Below are 23,773 nucleotides of genomic sequence, written 5' to 3'. Positions count from 1 at the left end.
ATGGGTATTAGAGTGGTAAACAGCAAATAAACAGGCGGGGTGGCAGGGTGAAGATCAGTTGTATTTATTCAAGTATTTAGAAATCAGCACTACAAGCTGGTTTGGGCTGTTTTGCTTGCAATTATTTCGAGTCTCTGGATTGGGAGATAGTACTCTATCTTCTGCTCGCTGATTGCCTGCTTCAAAAACATAATGAACTTTGCCTTTCTCTGCAGATATGCCTCGTAGTTCTGCCAGTTGGTGGCGTGCTGCAGGTATATTTTCAGATGCAGCTTGTTCGTGTCCTCAAGCGCGTGGTAGTTGAACATAAAGTACGGCGAAAAGTCTTTTGGATGCTTCTTTATGAACTTTGTGATCTCTGTCTTCAGGTGCTGGATCTTTTCAGGAACCGTGTCGAACGATACCTGAAAAACAATATTTTCAGCCATCAGCCCGCTTCTTCGCACATTCACAATGGACTTCTGCAGGAGGACGTGGTTTGGGATGTATATCTTTGATCCGTTCCATTCGTAAAACACGGTGGAGAACACGTTCAGCTCGGAGACAACCATGTTCAGCTCTTCTTTGTCTATCTCCACTCTAATTCTGTCTCCGATGTCGTACGGATGCACTATAAATAAGAAGATCACGCTGTCAATTGCATTCTTCACGCTCGTCTGGAAGATAAACCCAAGCCCAAAGAACGTCCCAAAGACGCCCTTTACCACGTCATTTGCCGAGATGGTGGGAGAAAGAAGGGCAATCGCAGCAAACACGAAAATAGATCCCGTGATGAAATGGCTGACTCTAAGGAGCGCTTTGTCCATCTGCACCAAGCTTCTTTTCACTGCATATTTTTCTCTTTTTGTCTTCTCTATCAGCGTGGCAATGTCTTTCTCTGACAGCAATTGTGTCTCTGATAGGCCCAAAACGGAAACTATGTTGTCAACGTACTCTGAGTCAACGTACTTCTTCAGATGCCGTATCTGGAACTTCTTCCTGTCCGCAGCCAGCCACGTTGCTATCTTCTCTGCTCTTTTCTGCGACTCCTGTTTTATGTCCACAGCTGCGCCTATTCCCTTGTCCATGTGGTATATCTTTGTGTTCATTATTTTTTCAAACTCTTTGAATATTATCATTTTCTGTTTGACGTCTGTCAGGTCTTCAGGGACAGCCATGAACTTGGGCTTGAAGTACTTTTCGTTATCTTCTGGTATCTCTTCCTGCGAGGGCGTGTCTGTTTCTGCGCCTGCCTGCTGGTCCTGTGCAGGCTGCGAGAACATCCAGTATCTCTTTTTCTTTCCGTTTTTCTGCCCTTTTATCCTCTTCCTCACCACCTCGAGGGTTTTTATGAACTGGTGCTCGATCAGGCACTTTTGAATTCTCGAGAGATAGTTTGTGTGGTTGAACCCCATTCTCACCTTCTTGACAAATATGTCTTTCATTGTGATGACCAGCAGCGAAAGAAAACACGTGGTCAGCGACTGCTCAATGCCCACGCTGTGGCTTTCTTTTATCTTGTAGTCTACTTCGTTGAACTTACAATACACAACCGATCCAAAGACAAGGATCATGCTGGAGAGGAGGCTCGACACGCTATTCGTGTAGAACATCGCTAGAGTGAGAAAGTTCACTTTTTCCATCAAATATCCGCTCATGTAGTACAGGAACGTGTCTATCAGCGTAAACGCAAAAATGAAAGAGCTCACCACAGAGAGCGCGTCGGAGACAGCGTACTGCACCTTTGTCTCGTTCCTGTAGAGGTAGAACCTTCCGTCCAGTCTCGCGTAGACTATCAAATGCTTTAGCCCAAAGAGGAAAAGGGAAACAATGAATCCAAAAAAGTACAGCAGCGAGACTTCTTTCAGAGTGTGCGAGAATTTCTTCCACGGCGTGAGGGTGTGGTACAGTTTCGTTTTTTTGATATCAACTTCTTTCTGCTCAACCTCCTGTCTCTCCTCGTTTCCGCTTTCAACCGATGTGCTGTGCGATGTCTCGTGAGATTCTTCTTCTGTCATTTGTTTGTATACTCTAAAAATCTTTGCAATTAATGGTATATGTGCCAATGGTTCCAAGCGAGCTGGTTGTCAACGAAGCAGGGTGGAGACAGTACAAAGAGTGGCTGGGCAGGGACGCATCCGAAAAAGCGGTTGTGATGGGCAGGCCTGGGATAGGAAAAGAGACAAGCATCAGACTCATTAACAAAATACACAACTACAAAGAAGTCCACATAGACGGAATGCTCTCAAAAGAGGAAATAAGCGAAACAATCCAGAGCATAGAAAAAACAAGCAGAGCAAAGGACATCAAAGGAAGAAGCAGGATATTTGTATTCAGAGACGTAGATAGACAGTTTGTCAGGCAGATACTGGCGATAAAAAATCGAATGGTCAAAATAGTTGTGATTGTAGACGATGTGTCACTGGGGAAAACGTACTCCAGCGCAGAGGGAGGGTGCGAGGTGGTCAAGATGTACAGCGACATGCACAGAACGCACAGAAGAGCAGAGAACATCTGCAGGAAGATCGGAATAGTCATGCCCGATGAGATAAGCAGCAGAATAAGAGAAGGAGAGAAAATAGGAAAAACCGTTTCTGATATAGAAATATTCCGCAGAAACAGTAAGATAAAAGGTCACGCAGGGGTGGACACGGGAGGCATGGGGTACATAGAAGCGCTCGATAAAATACTGCACAGGAGAGGAGGAAAAAGAAAGAGCTATTCCGAGATTGAGAGAGTCTGCAGCCAGAGCGGGATACAGACAGTGCAGGATCTTCTCTTCAACAACTATCTGGAAAAGTGTTTGTCGATCGAAGATGCGTGCACTCTTTCTGAATACAGCTCGCTGTACGATGTGATTGGGAATAACAACTTGCTCGGGTACGATGCAAAGTGTGTTTCTGTCTACCAGTTCCACAATCTTCTGTACAACACAATATTCGTCAGCTTCAAAGGTGTGCAGAAAAAGACAGAAGCGGTGGAAAAGGGCCTTATCTACAACAATATGCCCATCAGCCGCTTGAAGGCGGATAACATCAAAGAATTAGTCTCGGTGCTTGTGAGAAAAGTGAAAAAACAGAGCACTCCTGGCCAGACAGACGAGTACACAAAGAGATCTATTAGGTACGTGCTTGAGGGATTGAAGCAGGCAAGTTTTATAGAGGAGAAAGACCTCATTACGATGCAGTCAATCGATATTATGCCCACGAACATCTGCAAAGTAAACATCCCCAGATACATTTACAAAGACGGACACTCTCACTATGTCACAAGAGACATAAGACTGAGCGAAATACTTGAATAAAAAGATTCACACTGTTTAATAGACGGCCGTTATCCAACATGTTTGTTCTTATTTCAGATACAAAATTTCATACACTGAGTTATTATCTGGCTCTTTATTAAAAGATGTAGTGATAAGAGATAGAATTAGCAAATAAATAATACAAATTTAGCATTTACAGGGACTCTAGTATGTGAATGTATCGAAGTGCCTGGACGGCCAGCACTTGCATGTTCAGTACAAGCGGCTTATTGTGCGATGTGACTGCTCCAATTATACTTCTGTGCATTTCCTGCTTTATTATTTCTCTATTTTCATCGAAGTACTTTTTACTCAGCAGGACCCCACTGCTCACCGGCTCTTTTTTCTGCGTAATGTGATCGTATCTTTTTCCTATTACGGGGGTTGCTCCTTCCAAATTATACTTTATAATGCTTGTTTCGACAAGGTACACTTTGTCTTCTGGGATCTGCTTTGGCGTGGCTATGATCTGTGCGTTCTCTGGCTGCTCTTGTATCTGCCAGGGCGCATACACTTTTAGTCCTTCTGGATGGAATTTTTTATTGCCTGGCAGGACCCTGAATGGAAGTGAAATGTTTTCCACTCTTTTGTTCTGGCGCAGCACTTCATTGTATGTCAGCAACTTGCACAGGTGGGACTTAGGGTATATCCTCATCGATACTTCTTTCTGTGTCTTTGATCGCATTGTGTGCACTTTTGTTTTTGCATCTTTTATGTGCCCCACCCATCCGATGCTTTTCGGGTATATTACATATCTTCTGTGCTCAGGGTCTATTCTGTACAGCGGATGGAGCAGTCCTTCCCTTCTGGTGGCTGGAAGGGTGTTTATGTGCTTGCTATCGTATGCATAGAATGGGCTGGATATCTCTGTACTTCTAGACACTTCGCATTCTAGGGCCTGTGCTACTTTTTTATGTGCGTACAGAGTGTGATTTATCACAGTTCCGTGCACATCAATGGACACATGGATGGACTCTTTGTCGTGTTTTCTGTTTGGCGATCCATCTAGCTCGCTCTCAATGATTACAGCGCCGCCTGAGACTATCTCTAGCGACTCATCGGCCGTTATTTTCTTTTTTGCAGATATTTTGTAAACTATTCTGCAGCTGATTCCAATAGATCGCAGGTGCAGAAAAAGGTCTAGCTTGCTGGCAGAAGAGAGCTTTCCCTTTTCGCGCATGTACGTATTGTACGGCGATGCATGTGATGCAGGAGCAAATGTGCTTTGTGAGATAGCTGCAAGTGTCTTTTTGATGTAGAAAGAAAGAACACACACTGCAAGACAGTTCGAGATATCTGGTTTTTTTGCAGATAAAACTATTTCTGCGCTGGTGCTGCTATCCTCAGCACTTGAGAACACGTTCATCTAGAGGCAAAAATAAAAGCAAATATTTTGCATCTTTGAAATGGAGGCATCTGCCATCTTTCCATCAAACTCTACAAAAAGAAAGAAATCCTGCGCGGCCAATGACAGTGGCAAATAAGACGGGAAGAAGATGGTGTTTTGTTCTGGTGGGGATAGCCGATGGCTACCGGCTGGAGGAGGCTCTTAGAAAAGAAAAAAGAGTAAGATACGCCACATGGTACTTAATTAAAAAAGAAAGAGTGGACGCCCGGGGGTACATAGAGCTCAGGACGCCTTTGAAACAAACAGGAATAAGAAAGATCTTGGGAGACACAAGCATTGTGTGCTTTGCCAAAAGAGAGAGAGAAGAGATAATTAACGATGTTGAAAAGAACAGGAATAAACACAACGAGCTGTTCAACTACGGAGAAAGAGAGCTAAACAAAGGAGGAAGGCCAAGAAAAAGGAAACCCGTGAAAGGTGAAAAACCATCGAATAGCTTCTTTGTTCTATCATCCTGCATCCTCACTAAAAAGTAGAGCATCAAAAACGCTCAAAGTTCAACTGAAAAAGGCTATGAATGCAAAGGGATTATCCTGCAAAAATACTGTATATATCTAAAAATAAAACAATGTGCTACTTATTTATTTTACACTCTTAGCTACAGATGCTTCTATCTAGACCTGCACTCTAATGTTACACAAGATAGATGAATGATTTAGAAGCATTTTGTGTCTTGTTTATACTACAATTTATATTACAATATTAAAACAGCTTACAGATAGCTCGAACAATCCGTTTTCTTTTCACTCTAGCACAGCCTTATCTATTTCCTTAGACAGCTCTTTGAGCAGAATAACCAGGCCCTCGCATGACACGTTTTCGTCTTTTAGCAGAACACCGCAGTGCATCAGTATCTCCTCCGAGACGCCGCTTTTGATTATTTTGTCCGCTGTCTGCAGTGTCTCTTCAATGCTCATTACAAATATTTAAAATTATAAAATTTACTATTTATGAAGTGGATAGAAAACTTAGCCAAGAAAGCAGACCCTCCTGCCGACTACATAGGACAGTATTTGGCAAACAGAATAATGCACACAATGCTGCTCTTTGGTGCGATTGTTTCTTTGGTTTCAGGCTACATCTACAAAGACATATTCGTGGTGGCGTATGTCTACTTGGCAATTTGTCTTCTGATGCTGGCCACGGTAGTCCCTGCATGGCCCATCTACAGAAGAAACCCTGTCTCTCCCGTCTACAAAAAAGCAAAACATGAATAGAAGAATGAACAAATAGTATGGCAAGAGAGCTGGAGAGAGCAGCAGCAGAATAAGTATTTGCTATCGCGTCTTTTGTTTTTAAGTTAATAAAAATGAATGTATTTCTTTTGTTTTTAATGGTATACTGTATGGATGTAGACAGCTGGTGTAGATAGATAAAAGTAGCAGCAGCGGACTACTAGCAGCAGAAATGCACTAAGAGTGATATAACCTAAGAACAGCTTAAGAACAAATTGTAAATATTGTAGATGGCCTTCTACACATAGATACTTCGTATATATTTGCTAAATTAGACAAATGGCAATGGCTGATGTATGTTATGACTGGCTGTGCAATATAGATGCCTACCTTTTTTCTGTAAATCAAACTTTTTTGTGCTCTAGTGGGTGCTAGTATGCATTTTTGCAAGTAGTACATTCTTCTAAAGAATGCCCAGCTAGTGATCAGAGAAAAGAAAAATAAAATAGTTCACAAATAGCGCAAATGCCACTGCAGTGATGAATGAGGCTTTTTTGCTGTCTGTGGATGCTCTCCTGCGGTTTATAGGTGCTGCGGGAGCAAAACATGCTGATTGCAGGCTGAATAAATTAAAGGATATTTTTCTTTTAATGTGCAATGAGTTATACATTGTGGAGAGTGTTGGGTGTGCATCCTCTTCACTGCACTCTATTACTACCATGAGAATAGTGGAGATAGGGAACGAACTGCTGTACTCTGAGGTGCTGGTTGACAAAGAAGGAAGAATTCCGATTTTTAACATAATCGATAGAAACTCGAAGATACAGAAGAAAGGAGTAATTGTGATGGACAGAAACAGGTACCAGCTCGGAAGAGAGTATTTCCTGGACAGAGAGAGCAGGCCCACAGGCTATGGGCTGAACATCAACGGAAGCATCTACGTCCTGAAGTACCGAATGACAGGGACAGAGTACACCAGGGCATACTTTTCCGAAACAGAAATAATATTGAAAAACGATCAGCCAAAAACAAGCCCCAGGATAGACACAAACGACACATCGCAGAAGATATCAATCTATCCAAACCGGTCAAAAGAAAGAATAATAAGCATAGACGTAGCAGAATGCACAAAAAAAACAACAGAAATACACACGAAAATAATAAACAGCCCAGAGTCAATAATCTACATCCTAGGCGTCCACGGATACAAAATAGATAACGGAATAGACAAGAAAGTATCGCTGGTTCTGATCAGCAGCAATATAACGAGCGAGCAGGTGATGCAGTGCATTATCAAATACAACATGTACATCTCTACTGGGGTAAAAGAGATAGTGGATGTGAAAAAAAGCACGGTGATTGAGTCCAACTATTTCCTGCAGGATATGCAGATAGGGAGGCCTATACTGACCAGCCAGTCATTCTACTACGATCTTCTGTACCATGTTTTGCTGGAGCACAGAGTGCTGATTGTGTCGCAGGACCACAACGTAATAGTAAACTACATACAAAGCATACTCACATGCATACTCCCGTACAGGTGGAAGGGTGTGCTGATGGCCACGATTCCCGAAGTGTTTAACAGCGAGTACAAAAAGCTCATTGAAGCAACCATCCCGTACCTGATAGGAATACGGGCCACTCGGTCAGAGATCAAAGAAATGGACAAAAACATTCCTGAAAAAACAGTTATAGCGTACGTGGACGAAGACAGGATCGTGGTGCACGCAAAAACAAAAGAAAAAAAGAGCATGCTGAATAAAATATACAAAAATATGAACAACAGGCGGTCTATCCCGTTCTACCAGAGCATACTGAAACAGATGGAGTTTAGGTGGCCAGTTCTGAAAGACCAAATGAACATCCTGATGGAGGTGATCAGCACAGAGGCTTGCTCAGCGAGGGAAAAGCTGATCAGAAAACTTGCAGGCGATAAGCAAGCGAGCAAGCTGAGAGACTTCATCAACGGATACTCTGACTATTCTCGAGAGCTGCTCGAGTATCTGCCCAGGAACAAAGAGTTCTATGCAGAGTTCCTCGGCACCACGCTGTACAATGAAGGAGTGAGCAATGAATACGTGCGAGAGGTGAAAGAGGACGGGCTGGACACAAGAGATCTAGTGACTATTATATGGATCCTGTCCTTTGTGGCAATTGAAGGCGTAAAGAAGAGCCCAAACCACCAGGAGATTAGGTTCGTGGTGGAGGCATTCCTTATTAAGTACCTAAAACAGTCGTACCAGGCAGCTGACGCCTTGCTGATCAACCTATTCTCTGTTTTTTCTTCTCTAAACATGTACGATATGATCATCTACGTATCCTCGGTGCTGAACGACAAGGGCATTCAGCTGACAGACGAAATGTGTTCTGCGCTGGTTCCTTTAATTCCCTCTGACACGGTGCATGAGCTAAGAAAGGGAGGCTCGTACATAAATCCGTGGAACAGAAAATCTGCACACAAAGAAGTAAAAGTGCCAGTGTGCGCGCACAGAAGTCTTTGGCACAAAATGCCATTTGTATCAAGCAGCATGGTAAATACGCTAAGAAGCTATGTGTGTGTAGAGAGAGAAGTCCTAGAAGAGAAAAACAGCGAGCATCTATTAATGGTCTTAAACGCATTTGATAAATACGACCTACCGTACTGATGCTCCACTATTAGAATAAAGAGTCTTTATTTTGTGTTATTGTGTTTATTTCAGTCCAAATAACAGCTTTGTCAAACTGATTTGCACTTTTTTGGGGGTAGTATTTTTTTGGATTATCCAAAAGAAACAAAACAATTACAAAGCGTAGATAAGTTGTACAGATACAGTTTCATTGCAGAAAGTGCACTATCGCATACCAGTCACTAAATGCTAGCTGAAATACAAGCATAATTCACAGAGAGACAGGATGCTCTACTGTTCTTGCCCTTGCATAGACTATATTTACTTAGACATTTTATTTTTTGTTCTTTCACTGTGAATCTGGTCTGCTATTTCTTACATTCTCCGGACACCTGATGTTCCCTCTCGGATGTACGTCTGGAATAGAACGTTGGCGTTGTGGTACATGCCGTCCTTTAGCGACACAACCACAAACTGCGAGCCTTTGAACTCTTTCTGTATCATGCGGCCCATGGCCTCGGTGTGAGATGCGTCGAGTGCTGCGTCAATTTCATCCAGAATGTACAGGGGAGAGGGCTTTGTTTTAAGAAGGGCAAATATCAGACTGAGGGCGCACAGAGACTTTTGCCCTCCGCTGAGCTCAGTAAGACCCTTCTTCCATGTGCCTATTTTTACATGCAGCTCCACCCCGTTCATGGGCGATCCGTTGATAGCCTCCAACTTTGCATCGCTGTTTGGGATGAAGTACCGTATGTACTTTCCTATTCTTTCATTCACAGAGTGGTATATGCCTTCGATTGCTTCTTTTTCAAGGCCGTTCAGCTTGTTTAGAGACTCTTCAATTGTGGCCTTGTTTTTCTGCAGTTTGACTATTCTTTCTTTCAGGGCCTTTTCAATCTCTTCGTTTCTCTGGAGTATTTCAATGTTCTCTTCGTTGACGTCTTTTCTCGGGATAGCTCGGACGTATTTTAGCTCTTCTTCAATCGAGGCAAGCCGCTCTTCCAGCTCTTCTTTTGTTTGGCTTACACTTTTTCTTTTTTTTATGGTTATATGTTCTATTTTTCTGTACTGTATGTCGTTCTTTATTTTTTCTTTTTTTATTTCAGCGATTTCATCTTCTATCCTTCTTCTTTCTCTTGTCTGTATTGATCTTCTGGCTTTGTTTATCTCGTTGTTTTTAATGCCCTCGAACTTCTTTATCTCCTCTCTGTCGATCTCTTCTTTTATCCTGCTTTCTCTTTCTTTTGACGCTCTGAGCTTCTCTTCGGCGTCCTTCAGTCTTTCCTCTGTGCTTTCTTTCTTCTCATACTCTGCGTTAAGAATGTTTCGTATGCCTGTGAGGCTCTTTATTTTTTCTGATACACTTTTTATCTCTTCCTTCTGCACTTCTGCCTTTCCCAGGACATCCAGCTCTGCTTTGGCGTGTGATATGCCTTCCATGAGTTTTTCTTTTGCTTCGGATACTCTGATGTACTCTTTGAGCTCTTCGAGCTTCTTAAAGCTGCATTCTTCCAGCAGACTCCGCACCTGTTTCTCTCTGTTCTGCAGACTGGTTAGCATTTCTTTGTTATTTGTCTTTTCAAACTGGTACTTTCTTACATCGATGCTTCCTCCCGTGATGGTTCCTCTCTTATCAAACACCTCTCCTTCTATTGTCACCGAAGTGATGCCTTCGCTGTCTCTTAGCTGCACTGCTGTCTTTCTGTCTTTGCTGAGCGCATATCCTCCCGTCAGGTACTCCATAGCTTTTTTTATTTCTTCTGGGTACTCTATTGCGTCGATTAGAGGAATGCCGCCGTGCTTCCTTGCTGCTGCCTCTTTTCTGGGCTCCATTCTTCGTCCTATGATTTTGTTCAGCGGTATTACGTCCACTCTTCTTCCTTCTTTTGACGCCTCCTGCAGGACCTTCTTTCCTATCTCTTCATTCTCGACTATGACATACTCTTTTCTTCCTCCTATCACCACGCCCACTGCAACTTGGTGCTCTTTCTCCTTTACTTCGATCAGCTCTTTTACTTTGCCGTACACGCCTTCGATTGCAGGATATCCCAGCTCTCTTTTTATTTTTTCTATCCTCCTTCTTATCTCCTCCGGTGCCTCTGGTTTTAATTTTCTGTGCTTTTCTATGCTCTCAATGGCCTCCATCTTTCTGATCCCTTTTCTCTCGCTGTTTTTTATCTCTTCTTCCAGCTTGCTGATATCTTTTGCCATTTTCTCTATTTTTATGCTCAGTGTTTCTTTTGCTCTTTCTTTTTCAAGTGTTCCCTTCTGCCTGCCTGCCTGGTGCAGTGCTCTCTCTTTTGCCTCCAGCTTGGCGAGTGCATGCTCTATCTCTTTCTTCAGGTTGTTCTCTATGTAAGAAATATTCTCCTGCTCCTCTTCGTCGCTTTCTTTTTTTTCTTTTGTTTTCCTTTTTCTATCGGCTTCTTTTTCTTTTCTTTCTTCTTCTGTCTGCAAGTACTCTGCCATCTTTCTGTACTGTCCCTGGACTTTGAATATCTCAGTGTCTGCTCTCTCTACTGTCTTCCGCATCTGTTTTATCTCCTCCTCCTGCAGATCGATCATCATCTTTCCTATTTCTCTGCTCTTGTTGTCTATTCTCTCCTGTATCCCGGCTATGTCCTCGTCTTCTACCTCTGCGCTCGCCATTTCCTTTGTCTTATTCTCTATCTCTGCCTCGATTTCTTCGTTTCTCTTTTCTATTCTTTCTTTCTCAGCAACTGCCAGCTCTGCCTTCTTGTACTCCAGATTCTCCCTGCACACCTTCACCTCTTTCTCAAGGAACTGCTGTTTCTCAGCTGCCTCTTTGTGTGCGTAGTACTCGTCTCTTTCTTTGCGCAGTCTTTCCAAAAAGGGAAATATTGTTTTTGATAGGGTGTCCTGTGTTTCCAGCAGCTTTTTTTCCTTCTTTTCAAGAGTTGTGTACGCTTTGTACTTCTCTGTTCTGTACACGCTCGTTCCCGAGCACTCCTCCAGAAGGGTCAGAAACTGCGTGCTTTTCATCGACAGTATTCTGCTTACTCTTCCCTGCATGACAATGAAGTACGGTGCCTGTTTTTCGACTCGCGCGCCTTCGTTTGTAAACCCTGCTTTGCTTGATGAAAGGCCCACACACTGCAGCAGCCTTAGCACAGTTTTCGTGCTTACGTTGTGGTCATTCAGCAAATACTTTGTTTTTCCTTCTTCGGAGATGATTCTTGTCAATTTTATTGTGTCGATCTCTTCGTATCCCACAGGCCCTTTGTCTTTCTCTTTGTTGCTAAATACAAGCGACACCTTTGCCGAGCCCATGGTTGTCTTTGACTGCTTGAATATGAGATCCTTCATGCTGCTGCTTCTTAGGAGACGAGGCGTATCCACCCCCAGCACAAAACATATTGCATCAAGAATATTGCTCTTTCCTGTCCCGTTCAGCCCTGTTATCCCAGTGAACGATCTGTCCACGGGCCCTATCACCGTCCTGGATCCGTAGCTTTTAAAACCTTCTATTTCCACGCTCTCTAAATGCATAAAAATTTATTTTCAACAATGTCTCTTCAATACTTACTCACTCTTCTTCCTTGGCACTACGAAAACGGGCTATCTGGGCTGTTTGTAGAGAGAGTCGAAAATGTGCTGAGGAATAGCGAAGAGGCTCTGCACTCTTCAGAGTCCGCCATGCTCTGCTTCAAGTGCAGAAGGATTATGGTGCCTGCTGTAAACTCCACTGTGCGCCTGCATAACACAGTGGTAGCAGTGTGCTGTGCGCACTGTAAGTCATCTACGTCTTTTAAAGTGCCTCCTGTCTACAAGAATGCATACATAAAAGACTCGTACACCATTGATAGTTTTTTATCCAGTGCCTACTAGATGGCTTAATGTTTAAGTTTTAAGTAAAGAAAGGCTTATTATTCAGCAGAGTGCTGTCTGTTTATTTCTGTAGGTGTGTCTATATAACAGATAATTCTTGACTGTTCTCGAGATGGATTGCGGCATAGAGCGCAGAATGTGAGAATTAATTAAATTTTTAATCTAGTTTAATCTAGTGTAATCACGCTACTTTTAATTCATTTAAATTAAATTAAAAAATAGAAAAGCATGCTTTGCCAAACATCTTGCTATTAAGCGCACTACTGTACTACTGCAATGTCCTAGTGGATAAAGACTGTGTTTATGTTAAGACTTTTTTATTTTGAAAATGAAATATCTTCGCTCCTTGTTGTTTCCTGCACTTTTACTGCTTTATCTTACACCCGTATAGTCTTTGAGCCTTCTTATCTCTAGAGGCTGAGAATGTATTTTTATCTGTTCAGGCTTACCATCTCCTAGTTATCCTGTTTTTAAGCTCGTTTAACTATCTATCTTTTTTTGTGTGTGTGGGGTATTTGGAATTAATAGGAGTGTTTACTATTGTTTGTTTTTGTTTTTATCAATCCTTTTTTGAAGGGTTTTTTAATATCTGTTTGTTTTCCTCCTGTCAGTGTTTGTTTGTCTATCTCTTTTTTGATATGCATTTATCATTTCTTGTGTATAAATAGCATGTAGGTTGCTTGTTCACATGAAAAAAGCATCTTTTGCTCTGGTCAGCATTTTAGTACTTATCTGCAGATTAGGGTTGTGCGACAGTAACTCGCAGCATAAAAATGTCAGAATATTGAAGGACATGCAGAGATCGAAAGTTAGAGCGGGGGGTTTACCAAAGATTGTCCCAAGCGCTTTGAACATCGCGTCTTCCCAAGTAGAAACAAGCAAGCCGCCTGTTCCTATGCATGTCTCGGTTGACAATAGCACTTTAGAGTACGTAGACGCTACAATCGAGGTTGAAGCAAAGCATTTCTACCGTCTGGCGCACAGTCTTCCAAAAAAGAGATTCATAGATAGGTATTACACCATACTCATCCCAGCAGGCGAGTCAGTTGCCGCAGAGGGGCTAAAGCAGGCCTTTCTCCCCATCTCCGACATAAAGATTCACTCAATAGCATACAACGAAAACAAAAACTTGCTGTCTGTTGTGTTCAGATGGGAGGATATGCAGGACTATGTAAAAAGAATCTACGAGAAATATTTTTTCAGCAAGAGCATTGACTTTAAAGATGCAGAGCTGCAAAGCTATTCAGACATACTTTCTAGCATACTGAAAATAAAGGTGATCTTCAGAAAAGAGCCTCTGATCATATACGATGTAAATAAGGAGTGCCCAAAGACTGGAGGCCTAGCTAGTGCGCCACTGAAAATAAGCCTCAAGTCAAGCGCCAAATCGCCAAAGAACAAAAAGTTCAGAGTAGGAACCTCCTGCTCAATCAGCGAGATCCTGGCCGACTCTGTCTGTTTCAACGTAAATTGCAAAAATGTCCTGCAGAAACCTGTCAATGTGCTCCACGACATGTCAAGCGACAAAATGATAGTTGATTTTTGGGACTTGGTCGCTTCCAAAGTGTTTGCAAACTCAGAGCTTGTAAGCTCCATTATATGCAATGAATTCAGTAAAAATTCTGCGAATAAAAAGTACACCGATCCAGAGTTGTCTGCAGTAGACAATGTCCTAGGCGCTCCAATGCCGTCTTTGAGCTCAATTGCCCGAAGTTTCGGAAACTCAGCAAAGAAGCCGCTCTACCGCTCTCCGTATGTATACGTTTCGAAAAAAGACACTGCAAAATCGGGATACAACCTTGCAGCTGGAAGCATAATACCATCTCCCATTCTGGAAAAGAAATTCACGCTGAATCTGTTTGGCACCTCGATGCTCACAGAAAATGCATATACGGTATCAGTGAACATGAGCTCCATTGTAGACTCTGCACAGAGATCTGTCTTCTTTAACCAAGAGTCGCTCAAGAATCTCCTTGTAATTGTAGAGAATCTCATTGCAAGCATGCTGTACGACTCAAACAACTGGTACGCACAGAAAACGTTCATAGGCCTTACACAGGTAATTAAGCCAGCAATCAACTATGCAATCATGCACAACGAAAACGTGGCTCCTCTTGCAGAGGCAGTATACTACCACGTGATTCATGTGATGCACAACGCAAGAAAACTCAAAGTGCTGGACCCCAACGCAGTTGGCTCGCTCTTTGAAGACATAAACGAAGTCCACCAGCTTGAAAACCTCGGAAACAAGTACTATCTTGAAGAAAGAATTGTCCGATGCGAGGCATTTGACTTTAAATTCAAGAGGGCAATACTTGGGTGCTGCTGCACGAGTGACTACACTATATCCGAAGGATTTGGAAGCGTTGAGGTCACTGAAACAAAGCAAATGGTTTTGGAAACGTGCTGGTGTGCGCCAATACAGGAGGCCGTTGAGCAGTACTGTCTTGCGCCTGAGTTCACAGTCACTTTGCCCGACAGCAGATGCCCTGGCAAAAAACCCTCGAAGGACAGCAAGGAAGTCAAGAAGCCCACAGCTGCCAAGAAAAAGAGCTTGTCTGCTGCACCAAGTCCCAGTATGTTCAGCGCTACAACAAGAAAGAGCCTCAGTGTAGTTTCAATAATAGGGGCTGTAGCTGGAGTTGTCTCTGTGGGTTCATACTATGCATTCTTTAGATAAAACAGTCTTTAGATACAATCTAATAAATGTGATACATATCTTATCTTTTTCCTCTCGTCCATGCTTGAAAAGTGTACACTTTTTGTCTGCTGGAAGTCGCAGTCTGTAGGATACTTTTTAAAAAAAGTGTACTGCTATTTTATTTGTACACATATAAAATAATAAAATATGAGTATAAATAACCCGAGAATATTATAAACACTCTGATCTAGGCTAAACTTCCTTACTTTTTCCACAGGCTCAAAGAGTGCCAGGATATGTATTATTTACACAGTATCAGAGGAAGAGGACAGACAAAGTGTCTTCAAGGGTAATCAGATTCTATTACACTCCAACAGAAAGCTACTTCATTGGTTAGTTTATACATGTAGTGTGGATTGGGAATACAAATTATGCAGTGCAATTAGTGTGTGCGAATTATTTTTCATAAATTTACACACATCTTCTGTACCGGTCTTTCTCTTTCCATCTTTGCCGAGAATTCTTAGACTCCAGCAGCCCACAGGATGTGAGAGCGCGAATAGCATAAAACATTTTCAGCTGAGAAAACATAGTTACATTCGCAACTTAAAACACACAATAATAAAGAACATATCCATGCGGATGTGTGACAATGTGTGAGACCATCTATTTAAAGACAGAGAAGAAAAAGTGCATGATTTTGCACATGCTTCTTCTGCTTGGGTTGTGCCAGGCAAAGAGATACATAGTTCTTTTCAAACACGACATTTCGCAGGCAAGCATACAGAGCCACGCAGACTGGCTGGAGACCGCAGAGGTAAGAGGTGATACCATTAAGGGCTTCGGAGTGGGAGGTGTTCGAGGATACTCAGCTGACATGCCTGAATCAGTTGCAAATGAGATTAGAAAAAGAGAAGATGTTCTGTCCATAGAGGAGAATGCCGAGTACAGAATACAAATAGACAGAGACCAAGAATATGCTGGCGCTTCGTATCCGCACTTTCTGAGGGAGGAGTACGACATAGAGTACTTCGCTCCGCTAAACAGCACAGCAAACGAGAGCCAGCAGTCTATAGAAAAGAGCGAGAAAAAAGTGAAAAAAATATCCACACAGCACAACATCATTAAAGGAAGGAGGCCCTTTCGAAAAAACCCAGTAAAAAAAATATACAGACCGCACAGAAACAAGCCGCATCCTCTCTTTGGGTTTTCCAAAGAAGACGGGAACAGCGGCAGAAAGATAGCGCTTCCTCCAAAAGAAAACATCCAGCCTATTTCGCAGCGGACAATGTTTAAAAAGCTGCACTATCCATTCACGAGCAAAAACCTAGCAGCGCGAGGCTCTGTGCCCTGGGGGCTGAGCAGAATGTCGCAGGGAAAGACGGTGTATGCGCTCGACACGTTTGTGTATCCAAAGAGCGCGGGGAAGGGAGTGTATGTCTACGTGTTGGACACAGGAATAGAAGCAGAACACAGCGAGCTAAAAGGAAAAGTGGAGAGAGGAATAAACATCGTTGAAGGAAACCTGGAGCCAAGGGATGACCACGGGCACGGAACACACTGCGCAGGAATCATAGCAGGAAACACAGTCGGAGTGGCAAAGAACGCCACGCTGATTCCTGTGAAGATACTTACATCAGAGGGCAAGGGAAGCACAGAGTTTGCAGTGCTGGGCTTAATATACGCGATGAAAAGCTACCACCAGAGAATTAAAACAGAAAAACACCCGCGCGCAGTTGTTAATATGAGCTTAGGAGGAATAAAAAGTGAAATACTGAAGGAAATAGCAAAAAGAGCAATAGCCACGGGGCTCACCATTGTGGCCGCAGGGGGGAACGATGCATCGAATGCCTGTGGATACTCTCCTGCATCTATACACCAAGTTATCACAGTCGGTGCTGTGAACAGAGAAGACGACATTGCAGAGTTCAGCAACACGGGAGAGTGCATTGACGTCTATGCGCCCGGGGTGGAGATAGTCAGCTCTTTTTTGAACAACACAATGAAGGCTCTGTCAGGCACTTCAATGGCAGCACCGCATGTCTCGGGGCTGGCTGCCCTGTACCTGGGAGAGCAGTACATGGAGCCGCACAAGCTGAAGATGCTTATCAAGAGCGACGCGCACACCTCTGATATGATACGCATTGCAACTGCTAAAATACTGAATCTTCGGCTAGAGTAACTTATTTCAAAATAAGATAGAAAGAGAAGCAGCAATACAACCCTACAGATATTTTTATTCCTAAATATTTCCCAATTAGTCCATATATCAAAAGCATTCTTTCTTTTTAATTGGTCATTGATGTGTTTTTATGAAGGACAGCAGTACGTCTGAGAACAGCTAGTGTTAAGCCATAGAATTTTAATTAAATTTTTACAATCCCTATTTTTATTCACAGTAGTTGTGGAGACTTTTTAACTTATAGTTTGTGCTAGTATATAATATGCTTTATCTTCAGCCTCCTGCAGGCTTCATCAATATCTGCTATTGTGACAGGATGCTTGCTCGTCTTGGCTTTGAACATGCCCTTTACATCTGTGTCTATTTCAGGCTTTTTGGACTTAATTGTGCTTATCTTGCACGCCATGCTGATTATGTCAAACACGATCTCGCACGCTAGAAATCCCAAAATGTCCAAAAGATCGTCTTTTATCTTGTAGTCTGTATTAAGGAACTCTTTGAACCTTTTCCCTTTTCTGAACGTAAATGATGCCTGTCTGCACTCTGTGAAGTCTAGGTACTCTTCCTTTGTCATTCCCTCCGTCATTTTGTCGATGGCATACAGCCTGCCGTGCATTTCTTCGTATCTCTCGTACACGTTCTTTGGGAGCCAGCTGTACTTCAGCTTTGTCTCTGCAGTGTTTCTGAGAGAAATAACGTCTCTGTTCACTTTGTTCCTTACGTCTTTGAATGTGATGTAGTTTGAAAGCTTTTTAACTCTGTATGGATTATTTCTCATCAGAAACACAATGTCTTCTATGCTTATTTTCTTGCTTCCTTTCGTTTTTGATATCTCGTGTGCCTTGCTCAGCAGTATCTTCATCTGCACGTAGATGATCTGTTCCATGTACGCGCTGGACTCTTTTTCAGGCATGCGCACATCTCCGCACGTGTACATCATTGCCTCGATCTCCTGCGAGTACATGTTTTGGCCCTTCTCTTTGCTGTCCTTCACAAGGGAGCTGTACTCGGTTTTGCTGCTGTTTGGCATAAAATATTTTAGTAAAGAACACACACCATTAATATTACTTGGCCAGTAAAAACTATCGATGCCAAAAAAAGCAAAAAGAGAGGAAAGGGGAGTAAGCGAAGATTACGCATACTTAATCAGCCAGGGATACTTTGCCGATCTGTCAATTAGTGAAAGAGGATACAAAACGTTTTTAAAGAGTACATCTCTCTTTTATGCACAGGACTCTCTCAAGACAGCATGGCTTCTAAAACAAGAGGCAAACTCTGTCTACTACGATAACCCTCCCAAGGCATACAGACTGTGGCTGGAGTCTCTGCTGCTGTACATGGAGGCACAAAGGAGCCTTGCAAACAGCCAAGAGCTGATCATCGAGGTAATTGCATTTGCGGAGTCAATATCCAAGTTTATACAGCCTAACCACGTAAGAGCTAGGAGGATATTTGTAACTGTAAAGATATCCCTCGAATATCACTTAGCAAACATTCAGAGCCATTTTTCTAGAGTGAACAGCGTAATTCAGAGGGCGTATTTAAATAAAGTCGTTGTAATACCGCACACCCATCTGGGGATGTACATAAAAGAGAGCTTGAACAGCATATATTACAACTGAGTGGAAAAATGGGCAGAGAACAATGGAGAAGAAAAATGAGACTTGAAAATTAAAATATTCGTGGACAAGTTAACAAACAAACAGCACTGCAGGCATACTGTAGTTGAGATATCAGATGGAAACAGAAAAATGACTGTTTTTATTGAGGATAAAGAGACAGTTTAGATCAGAAGTGATAATTCTGTAAAGTTGGCTGGTTTATATTCTATGTTTATTATAAGTTACATGCACGCATTGACAAAGAGAAGCAGAATGCATGTTGCTGCTGTAAAAATATGCACTAGCACCGTTAGCATTGTGACTCCCTTTGTAAAAAAGTGCACAATAAACGAAAGAGCAACAAAGACGAGAAAAAAGCCTATGACACTTTTGAATATTATCTGCTCTTTTCTTATCTCCCTTTCGCACAGCTTTTTCGCATCAAACACGTATCCCAGTATTTTGTTCTGTTCTAGGTACATGTGAAATATGCTGTTCGTGTGGTAGTCGTTCTCTGTGCCGATCCACTCGCTCGAGAGAATGACGGGGTTGGAGTGCGCCAGCTCAGAAACTGCTTCAGGCGAGTCTTCCAGCACCCGGGAAAGCGTTTTAAAAAGCTCTTTGTCTTTGCTGTTCATCAGCTCGCTTAGCTCAAGATACTTCAGAGCGTAGTAGTAGATGCTTTTTATGTGGCATTTCATATTTGGGTCCACAACGTTTTTCTTGCACACCGAGATGACGTTGGGGTTGTTGTGGGACACGATGAATCTGTGCATGTTTATGCACTCTGCGAGATAGACCATTCCTTTGCCCACAACTTCTGTGGAAATGTTGTCGTCATGGGAAACATCATCGGCGGACTCCGCGGGAATGACCAAGCCCAGGACAAAGTCTCTTTTTTTGTTAAGAGATTCAATTACAAGACTTAAATACGTGCGCATGCTGATTGGCTCTCTGTCTAGTATTTCTATCTCTCTGTCTACTTTTCCCCTTCGAATGAGCCTAATAGACCCATTGGCATCTGTCATTAATAACAAATATACTTTTTCATTTATTTTGCAATGGAGTTTAACCGAGAAAGTGAGGTAAGAGAGCTGGAGAGACAGTTCAACGACTCAATAGAGCTGCACGACGTAGGAGGCAAAGAGAAGAAAAGAGAGAGGGAGTTTAACCCGTTCAAGGTAAAGTACGAAAGCACAAGAGACGAAAAAATACAAACAGTGGAGCAGGAGCTCTCTCGGCTGAAAGAGATGCAGAGCAGAGTGCTGGGCATCCAGGGAACGCTTGGAGAGACGATAGACAAAGAGGTGAAAAAGACAAAAGAAAAAGAAGTGAAAGAAATAAAGAACAAGTACAGGATACGGATACTGGAGATAGAGGCAATGTACAGAGAAAAAGAAAAAGAGATGAAGAAAGAGTACGAAGAGAAAATAGAAAAGATAATCTCCAAGCTAAAAGAGAGAGCGAAAGAGGCGATAAAGAACAGAGTCTCTGAACAGGTTGAGGAAATAAAGAAAAGTGTAGAAAAAAAAGTGCTGGAAGTAAAGCTGAGAGACAAGGCAGTGATCGACAAGCTTTCGCAGATGTACATAGACCTCAAAGAAAAGTACAAAAGAGACATACAGAAGATAGCAAAGCAGTAGATGCACAGATAAAGAATGCTCTAGATGAAATTAAAACAGAAGATGAGAGAAAGAAGTTCTGATGCTTTTGCACTCTACTCGCTGACTTCACTCACAAAAAGAATAAAACAGAATAAACCACACTGCACAATTATTAAAATATCTGTTAGTGATCATAAAATAGATAAAACAGAATAAAAGACAAGAAACAGATACAAACCAAGAATATCCCTTACGGAACCACACAAAGAAAATAAAAGAATAACTATGCTCTACTTCATAAACAACTATTTTATTCACTTATGAGACTAATCACCCTCTAATACTCCACTTCCATTGTATTAGTTACTGTAATTAGATCAAAGACCTGTTCTTTTGTTATTACTATGCTCTCTCGTGGATACTCGTACTTCATTCCCCTGGGTGCTTTCTTTCCCACTTCTTTGTAGTTGCGCCTGTAGTCTCTCTGGAACACCGTGCGGCTGTCTTTTCGGATGACACAAATGTCGATGTTGGATCCAGAGTACAGATCGTTCATTATTCCTGCCTCTATTGCATCGCATGCCAGCTCAACTGCCTGCTCTTCTGTCATGTCTTTCTTCCACCCTGTCTCCAGCACTCCAATGGCATTGTACGATCCCGAGCCGTGCGCAGTGTATGGCAGCGCATCTACGCTTCCGTGCGGGTGCACACCAAAGAGTCCTGGGCCATTCTCGTCTACTCCCCCAACTATCAAACTAGCTGATACATGGCCCTGGTAGGAGAAGAGGTGTCTTTTCAGGATATTTACGCAGTACTTTAGCGGTGCTATTTTGTTGTGCTTCAGAAGGAATCTGCGCAGCGCTGAGCTCGCCATCTTTGTCGTATATCTCGTGTCTGCTGCAGTTCCAGCTCCGCAGCAGTTGATGTTATCAGAGATAGTGTGGATTTTTGTGCAGTTTTTATCAGCAATGATTGGGCCGTTGGTGGACCGCGTGTCTGCTGCAAGGATGACGTACTCACTGCCTTTTATTCCCACGATTGTTGTTCCTGTTTTTGTGGCGTTTCCTTCTGCTGTTTTTATCATCTCGTTTAGGTCTATCTGGGCGTCTTTTGAAGATTCTTTGGCTCTGTGGCTCTCAGCTGCCGCTTGGCTCAGGGCGCACTCTATGCTCTTCATATCCATAAAAACAAAAGAGCAGAAATATAAATAAATTATTAGTGCGTATTTTATAGACCAAATTTGCTAATGTCGGGAGAGAGAAGAAAAGACTGGCACTATTGGAAAAGAGGAAGAAAACAGTACAAAAAGAGATTCTACGGCCACGAACAGGATGAAAGGTACTTTATGCACTACGAAGACGAAAGAAGATACGGGTGGATCGACCAAAGACGGCGAAACTGGAGAGATAACTTTGCAGAAGGACCGCACCCGTACAGAAGACAGGGGGATATGGACTATCCTGACACGTGGCACCGCAGAGAGGTAAATAACTATCCGCCAAGATACAGCAATAGTGGATATGAAAGTGCGAATGGCAATGGTAGACCGTATGAAAGTGCGAGCTATTCCAATAATAGAAATGCCTCTCCCATTACGAGCAGAAACGAAAGCAATGCATTGCATAATGAAAGTAGAAATCATACGGAAGAAAGGAGAAGAATCGATGGCGCAGAGTCTTATTCTGTGCCAAAAGAGGAGAATGACAGAATAGAAGAGTATGTGAGCTTAGAAGAAATACAGGACCTATCGATTGTCAGCCCTGGGGAGCACATAGTTCACGACAGCTCAAGTAGCAGAGAAGTGCTGGAGTATGCATGTATTCGAGAAGCTCCAGAAATACTGCCACAAAATAGCATTGCACAGGAGTACATAGCAGAGCATAACGATCTGGGAACTTTTAGTGGCAGTTTTACTGCCGGCAGTGAGAGAATGGCTCTTGGCAATGAAGAAGCAGCAGCTGATAATTTAGCGCATAGCATAGACAGTAGTATGGCTATGGTCATTGATGAAGGCATGGTGGATGGTACTTTAAGTGCACCGAGAATGGTCATTGATACCTCCAATAATAGCAGTGGTGGTGTTAGTGTGCCAGTTAGCAGCGTGCATGCCAATATTGCTGAAATATTCGCTGATCGATCGAGTATGATTACTGAAAATGCAAGTAGCACTGTAGATGATAGTGTGGAGATGGCAGGGAACAGTATGATTATCGATGCGCCATTTATGAACATTGTAGAAAGTGAGGGAGTGCAGGACAGCAATGCAATGGAAGATGTTTTGGCATATGAATCCGAGAGCCCAAATAGCACCGGGAATAGCGCAACTATTGAAGGAGAGAATGCGAGTGTAGAAAGTGCTGAAACAAGCGAGGATGGGTATAGGGAAGAGAACACGCCCAGCATCTATACGTATCTCATAGCCAAGTACAAGGTGGAGCAGGAAGAGATGCGCAAGATTCAGAAAAAGAGCAGAAAAAACGAAAAAGCAAAAGAAGTCAGTTTGGACTTCGAAATTGAAAAGTGGGCCAAGAATAAAATGCTAAAGCTCCTGGGGATAGACAAGGAAATGATCATAGAGTCAATAACTACATCAGACGACAGAAGCAGGATAAATGAAGCAACCATTCCGGAAAGAGAGTCGAGCAAGCTGATGTGCTACATATACAACGACAGCATAAGAAACATAGAATCCAAGCACAGAGCAAACAGCGGGGTGTATATGTACAAGGGAGACGACGAACTATTAAGAAAAGCCTTTGCTGAGACGGGAAAAGACTTTAGAGCTATCAGAGCAAACTATCTCCCGTGGTACACGCACAAGGAAATAGTGAAAATATACTATAAGATGAAGTACAAGCTAAGGCTGAAGAACTGGGACGGCGTTCTCAGAGACACAAGAAAGATACAGGACAAAGAGGTGGTTGAAATAGTGGAGAGAGACTGGACGCAGGAAGAGATGGATGTGTTTAGCAATTTGAACAGCGAGCTGGGAAAGAAATGGAAGGAGTACCTGAAGTACATAAAAGGAAAAACGGAAAACGACATCAAAATATTCTACAAATACTACAAGAAACACATTCTCAAGAAAAAAGAAGACAAGCTGAAGAAAAAAGAAGAGAAAAAAGAGGGAAGCATCGAAGGATGGAAGGTCCACGAGAGACAGACATTCGCGCTTCTGTTTCCGCACATAGGAAAGAACTGGGGCGTGCTGGCTAATTACATAGTAACCAAAACAGCCACTGAAATCAGAAGCTACCACAGACTGTATTATAAGAACCTCAGGGCAGGCGAAAGAGTTCTAGAAATATACCTGAAGGACATTGGAGATAGAGAAATACGAACAGATCCACTGCCTCTGGCCGAGAGAGCAGGACACAAACAGCAGCACAGCAGGCATGCAGGTGTTCTATTTTCTTGTAAATAA

At 42.6% G+C, this 23,773-nt stretch overlaps 17 protein-coding genes across 17 annotated transcripts; 10 read left to right on the top strand and 7 right to left on the bottom strand.

Moving 5' to 3' along the window:
* Positions 1 to 89: 89 nt before the first annotated feature.
* On the bottom strand, positions 90 to 1,997 carry NEMIN01_0338 (mechanosensitive ion channel protein 4/5/6/7/8/9/10; the record flags this gene model as incomplete). The annotated part of the gene is made up of 1 exon (XM_051476280.1): positions 90 to 1,997. One exon carries the CDS (start codon positions 1,995 to 1,997, stop codon positions 90 to 92), a length of 1,908 nt encoding a protein of 635 aa, XP_051332240.1.
* Positions 1,998 to 2,029: 32 nt separating this feature from the next.
* NEMIN01_0337 (uncharacterized protein) lies at positions 2,030 to 3,283 on the top strand (the record flags this gene model as incomplete). The annotated part of the gene is made up of 1 exon (XM_051476279.1): positions 2,030 to 3,283. The coding sequence occupies one exon, from the start codon at positions 2,030 to 2,032 to the stop codon at positions 3,281 to 3,283; it is 1,254 nt and encodes a 417-aa protein (XP_051332239.1).
* A 154-nt stretch (positions 3,284 to 3,437) lies between these two features.
* Positions 3,438 to 4,649, bottom strand: NEMIN01_0336 (uncharacterized protein; the record flags this gene model as incomplete). Its single annotated transcript, XM_051476278.1, has 1 exon — positions 3,438 to 4,649. One exon carries the CDS (start codon positions 4,647 to 4,649, stop codon positions 3,438 to 3,440), a length of 1,212 nt encoding a protein of 403 aa, XP_051332238.1.
* Positions 4,650 to 4,750: 101 nt separating this feature from the next.
* On the top strand, positions 4,751 to 5,167 carry NEMIN01_0335 (uncharacterized protein; the record flags this gene model as incomplete). The annotated part of the gene is made up of 1 exon (XM_051476277.1): positions 4,751 to 5,167. One exon carries the CDS (start codon positions 4,751 to 4,753, stop codon positions 5,165 to 5,167), a length of 417 nt encoding a protein of 138 aa, XP_051332237.1.
* Positions 5,168 to 5,434: 267 nt separating this feature from the next.
* On the bottom strand, positions 5,435 to 5,608 carry NEMIN01_0263 (uncharacterized protein; the record flags this gene model as incomplete). The annotated part of the gene is made up of 1 exon (XM_051476205.1): positions 5,435 to 5,608. The coding sequence occupies one exon, from the start codon at positions 5,606 to 5,608 to the stop codon at positions 5,435 to 5,437; it is 174 nt and encodes a 57-aa protein (XP_051332165.1).
* Positions 5,609 to 5,641: 33 nt separating this feature from the next.
* Positions 5,642 to 5,908, top strand: NEMIN01_0262 (signal peptidase complex subunit 1; the record flags this gene model as incomplete). Its single annotated transcript, XM_051476204.1, has 1 exon — positions 5,642 to 5,908. The coding sequence occupies one exon, from the start codon at positions 5,642 to 5,644 to the stop codon at positions 5,906 to 5,908; it is 267 nt and encodes an 88-aa protein (XP_051332164.1).
* A 608-nt stretch (positions 5,909 to 6,516) lies between these two features.
* On the top strand, positions 6,517 to 8,511 carry NEMIN01_0334 (uncharacterized protein; the record flags this gene model as incomplete). The annotated part of the gene is made up of 1 exon (XM_051476276.1): positions 6,517 to 8,511. The coding sequence occupies one exon, from the start codon at positions 6,517 to 6,519 to the stop codon at positions 8,509 to 8,511; it is 1,995 nt and encodes a 664-aa protein (XP_051332236.1).
* Positions 8,512 to 8,847: 336 nt separating this feature from the next.
* NEMIN01_0333 (structural maintenance of chromosome 2) lies at positions 8,848 to 11,982 on the bottom strand (the record flags this gene model as incomplete). The annotated part of the gene is made up of 1 exon (XM_051476275.1): positions 8,848 to 11,982. The coding sequence occupies one exon, from the start codon at positions 11,980 to 11,982 to the stop codon at positions 8,848 to 8,850; it is 3,135 nt and encodes a 1,044-aa protein (XP_051332235.1).
* An 18-nt stretch (positions 11,983 to 12,000) lies between these two features.
* NEMIN01_0332 (uncharacterized protein) lies at positions 12,001 to 12,321 on the top strand (the record flags this gene model as incomplete). Its single annotated transcript, XM_051476274.1, has 1 exon — positions 12,001 to 12,321. One exon carries the CDS (start codon positions 12,001 to 12,003, stop codon positions 12,319 to 12,321), a length of 321 nt encoding a protein of 106 aa, XP_051332234.1.
* Positions 12,322 to 13,009: 688 nt separating this feature from the next.
* On the top strand, positions 13,010 to 15,001 carry NEMIN01_0331 (uncharacterized protein; the record flags this gene model as incomplete). Its single annotated transcript, XM_051476273.1, has 1 exon — positions 13,010 to 15,001. The coding sequence occupies one exon, from the start codon at positions 13,010 to 13,012 to the stop codon at positions 14,999 to 15,001; it is 1,992 nt and encodes a 663-aa protein (XP_051332233.1).
* Positions 15,002 to 15,668: 667 nt separating this feature from the next.
* On the top strand, positions 15,669 to 17,144 carry NEMIN01_0330 (cerevisin; the record flags this gene model as incomplete). Its single annotated transcript, XM_051476272.1, has 1 exon — positions 15,669 to 17,144. The coding sequence occupies one exon, from the start codon at positions 15,669 to 15,671 to the stop codon at positions 17,142 to 17,144; it is 1,476 nt and encodes a 491-aa protein (XP_051332232.1).
* A 250-nt stretch (positions 17,145 to 17,394) lies between these two features.
* Positions 17,395 to 18,174, bottom strand: NEMIN01_0329 (transcription initiation protein SPT3; the record flags this gene model as incomplete). Its single annotated transcript, XM_051476271.1, has 1 exon — positions 17,395 to 18,174. One exon carries the CDS (start codon positions 18,172 to 18,174, stop codon positions 17,395 to 17,397), a length of 780 nt encoding a protein of 259 aa, XP_051332231.1.
* A 58-nt stretch (positions 18,175 to 18,232) lies between these two features.
* Positions 18,233 to 18,766, top strand: NEMIN01_0328 (uncharacterized protein; the record flags this gene model as incomplete). Its single annotated transcript, XM_051476270.1, has 1 exon — positions 18,233 to 18,766. The coding sequence occupies one exon, from the start codon at positions 18,233 to 18,235 to the stop codon at positions 18,764 to 18,766; it is 534 nt and encodes a 177-aa protein (XP_051332230.1).
* Positions 18,767 to 18,987: 221 nt separating this feature from the next.
* Positions 18,988 to 19,773, bottom strand: NEMIN01_0327 (uncharacterized protein; the record flags this gene model as incomplete). The annotated part of the gene is made up of 1 exon (XM_051476269.1): positions 18,988 to 19,773. One exon carries the CDS (start codon positions 19,771 to 19,773, stop codon positions 18,988 to 18,990), a length of 786 nt encoding a protein of 261 aa, XP_051332229.1.
* Positions 19,774 to 19,806: 33 nt separating this feature from the next.
* Positions 19,807 to 20,388, top strand: NEMIN01_0326 (uncharacterized protein; the record flags this gene model as incomplete). The annotated part of the gene is made up of 1 exon (XM_051476268.1): positions 19,807 to 20,388. One exon carries the CDS (start codon positions 19,807 to 19,809, stop codon positions 20,386 to 20,388), a length of 582 nt encoding a protein of 193 aa, XP_051332228.1.
* Positions 20,389 to 20,686: 298 nt separating this feature from the next.
* NEMIN01_0325 (20S proteasome subunit beta 2) lies at positions 20,687 to 21,526 on the bottom strand (the record flags this gene model as incomplete). The annotated part of the gene is made up of 1 exon (XM_051476267.1): positions 20,687 to 21,526. One exon carries the CDS (start codon positions 21,524 to 21,526, stop codon positions 20,687 to 20,689), a length of 840 nt encoding a protein of 279 aa, XP_051332227.1.
* A 69-nt stretch (positions 21,527 to 21,595) lies between these two features.
* Positions 21,596 to 23,773, top strand: NEMIN01_0324 (uncharacterized protein; the record flags this gene model as incomplete). The annotated part of the gene is made up of 1 exon (XM_051476266.1): positions 21,596 to 23,773. One exon carries the CDS (start codon positions 21,596 to 21,598, stop codon positions 23,771 to 23,773), a length of 2,178 nt encoding a protein of 725 aa, XP_051332226.1.

The sequence above is a fragment of the Nematocida minor genome (genome assembly GCF_024244105.1).
Source record: "Nematocida minor strain JUm1510 chromosome Unknown 7921, whole genome shotgun sequence".
NCBI lineage: Eukaryota > Fungi > Microsporidia > Nematocida > Nematocida minor.
This window is presented reverse-complemented; position numbering and strand designations above follow the sequence as displayed.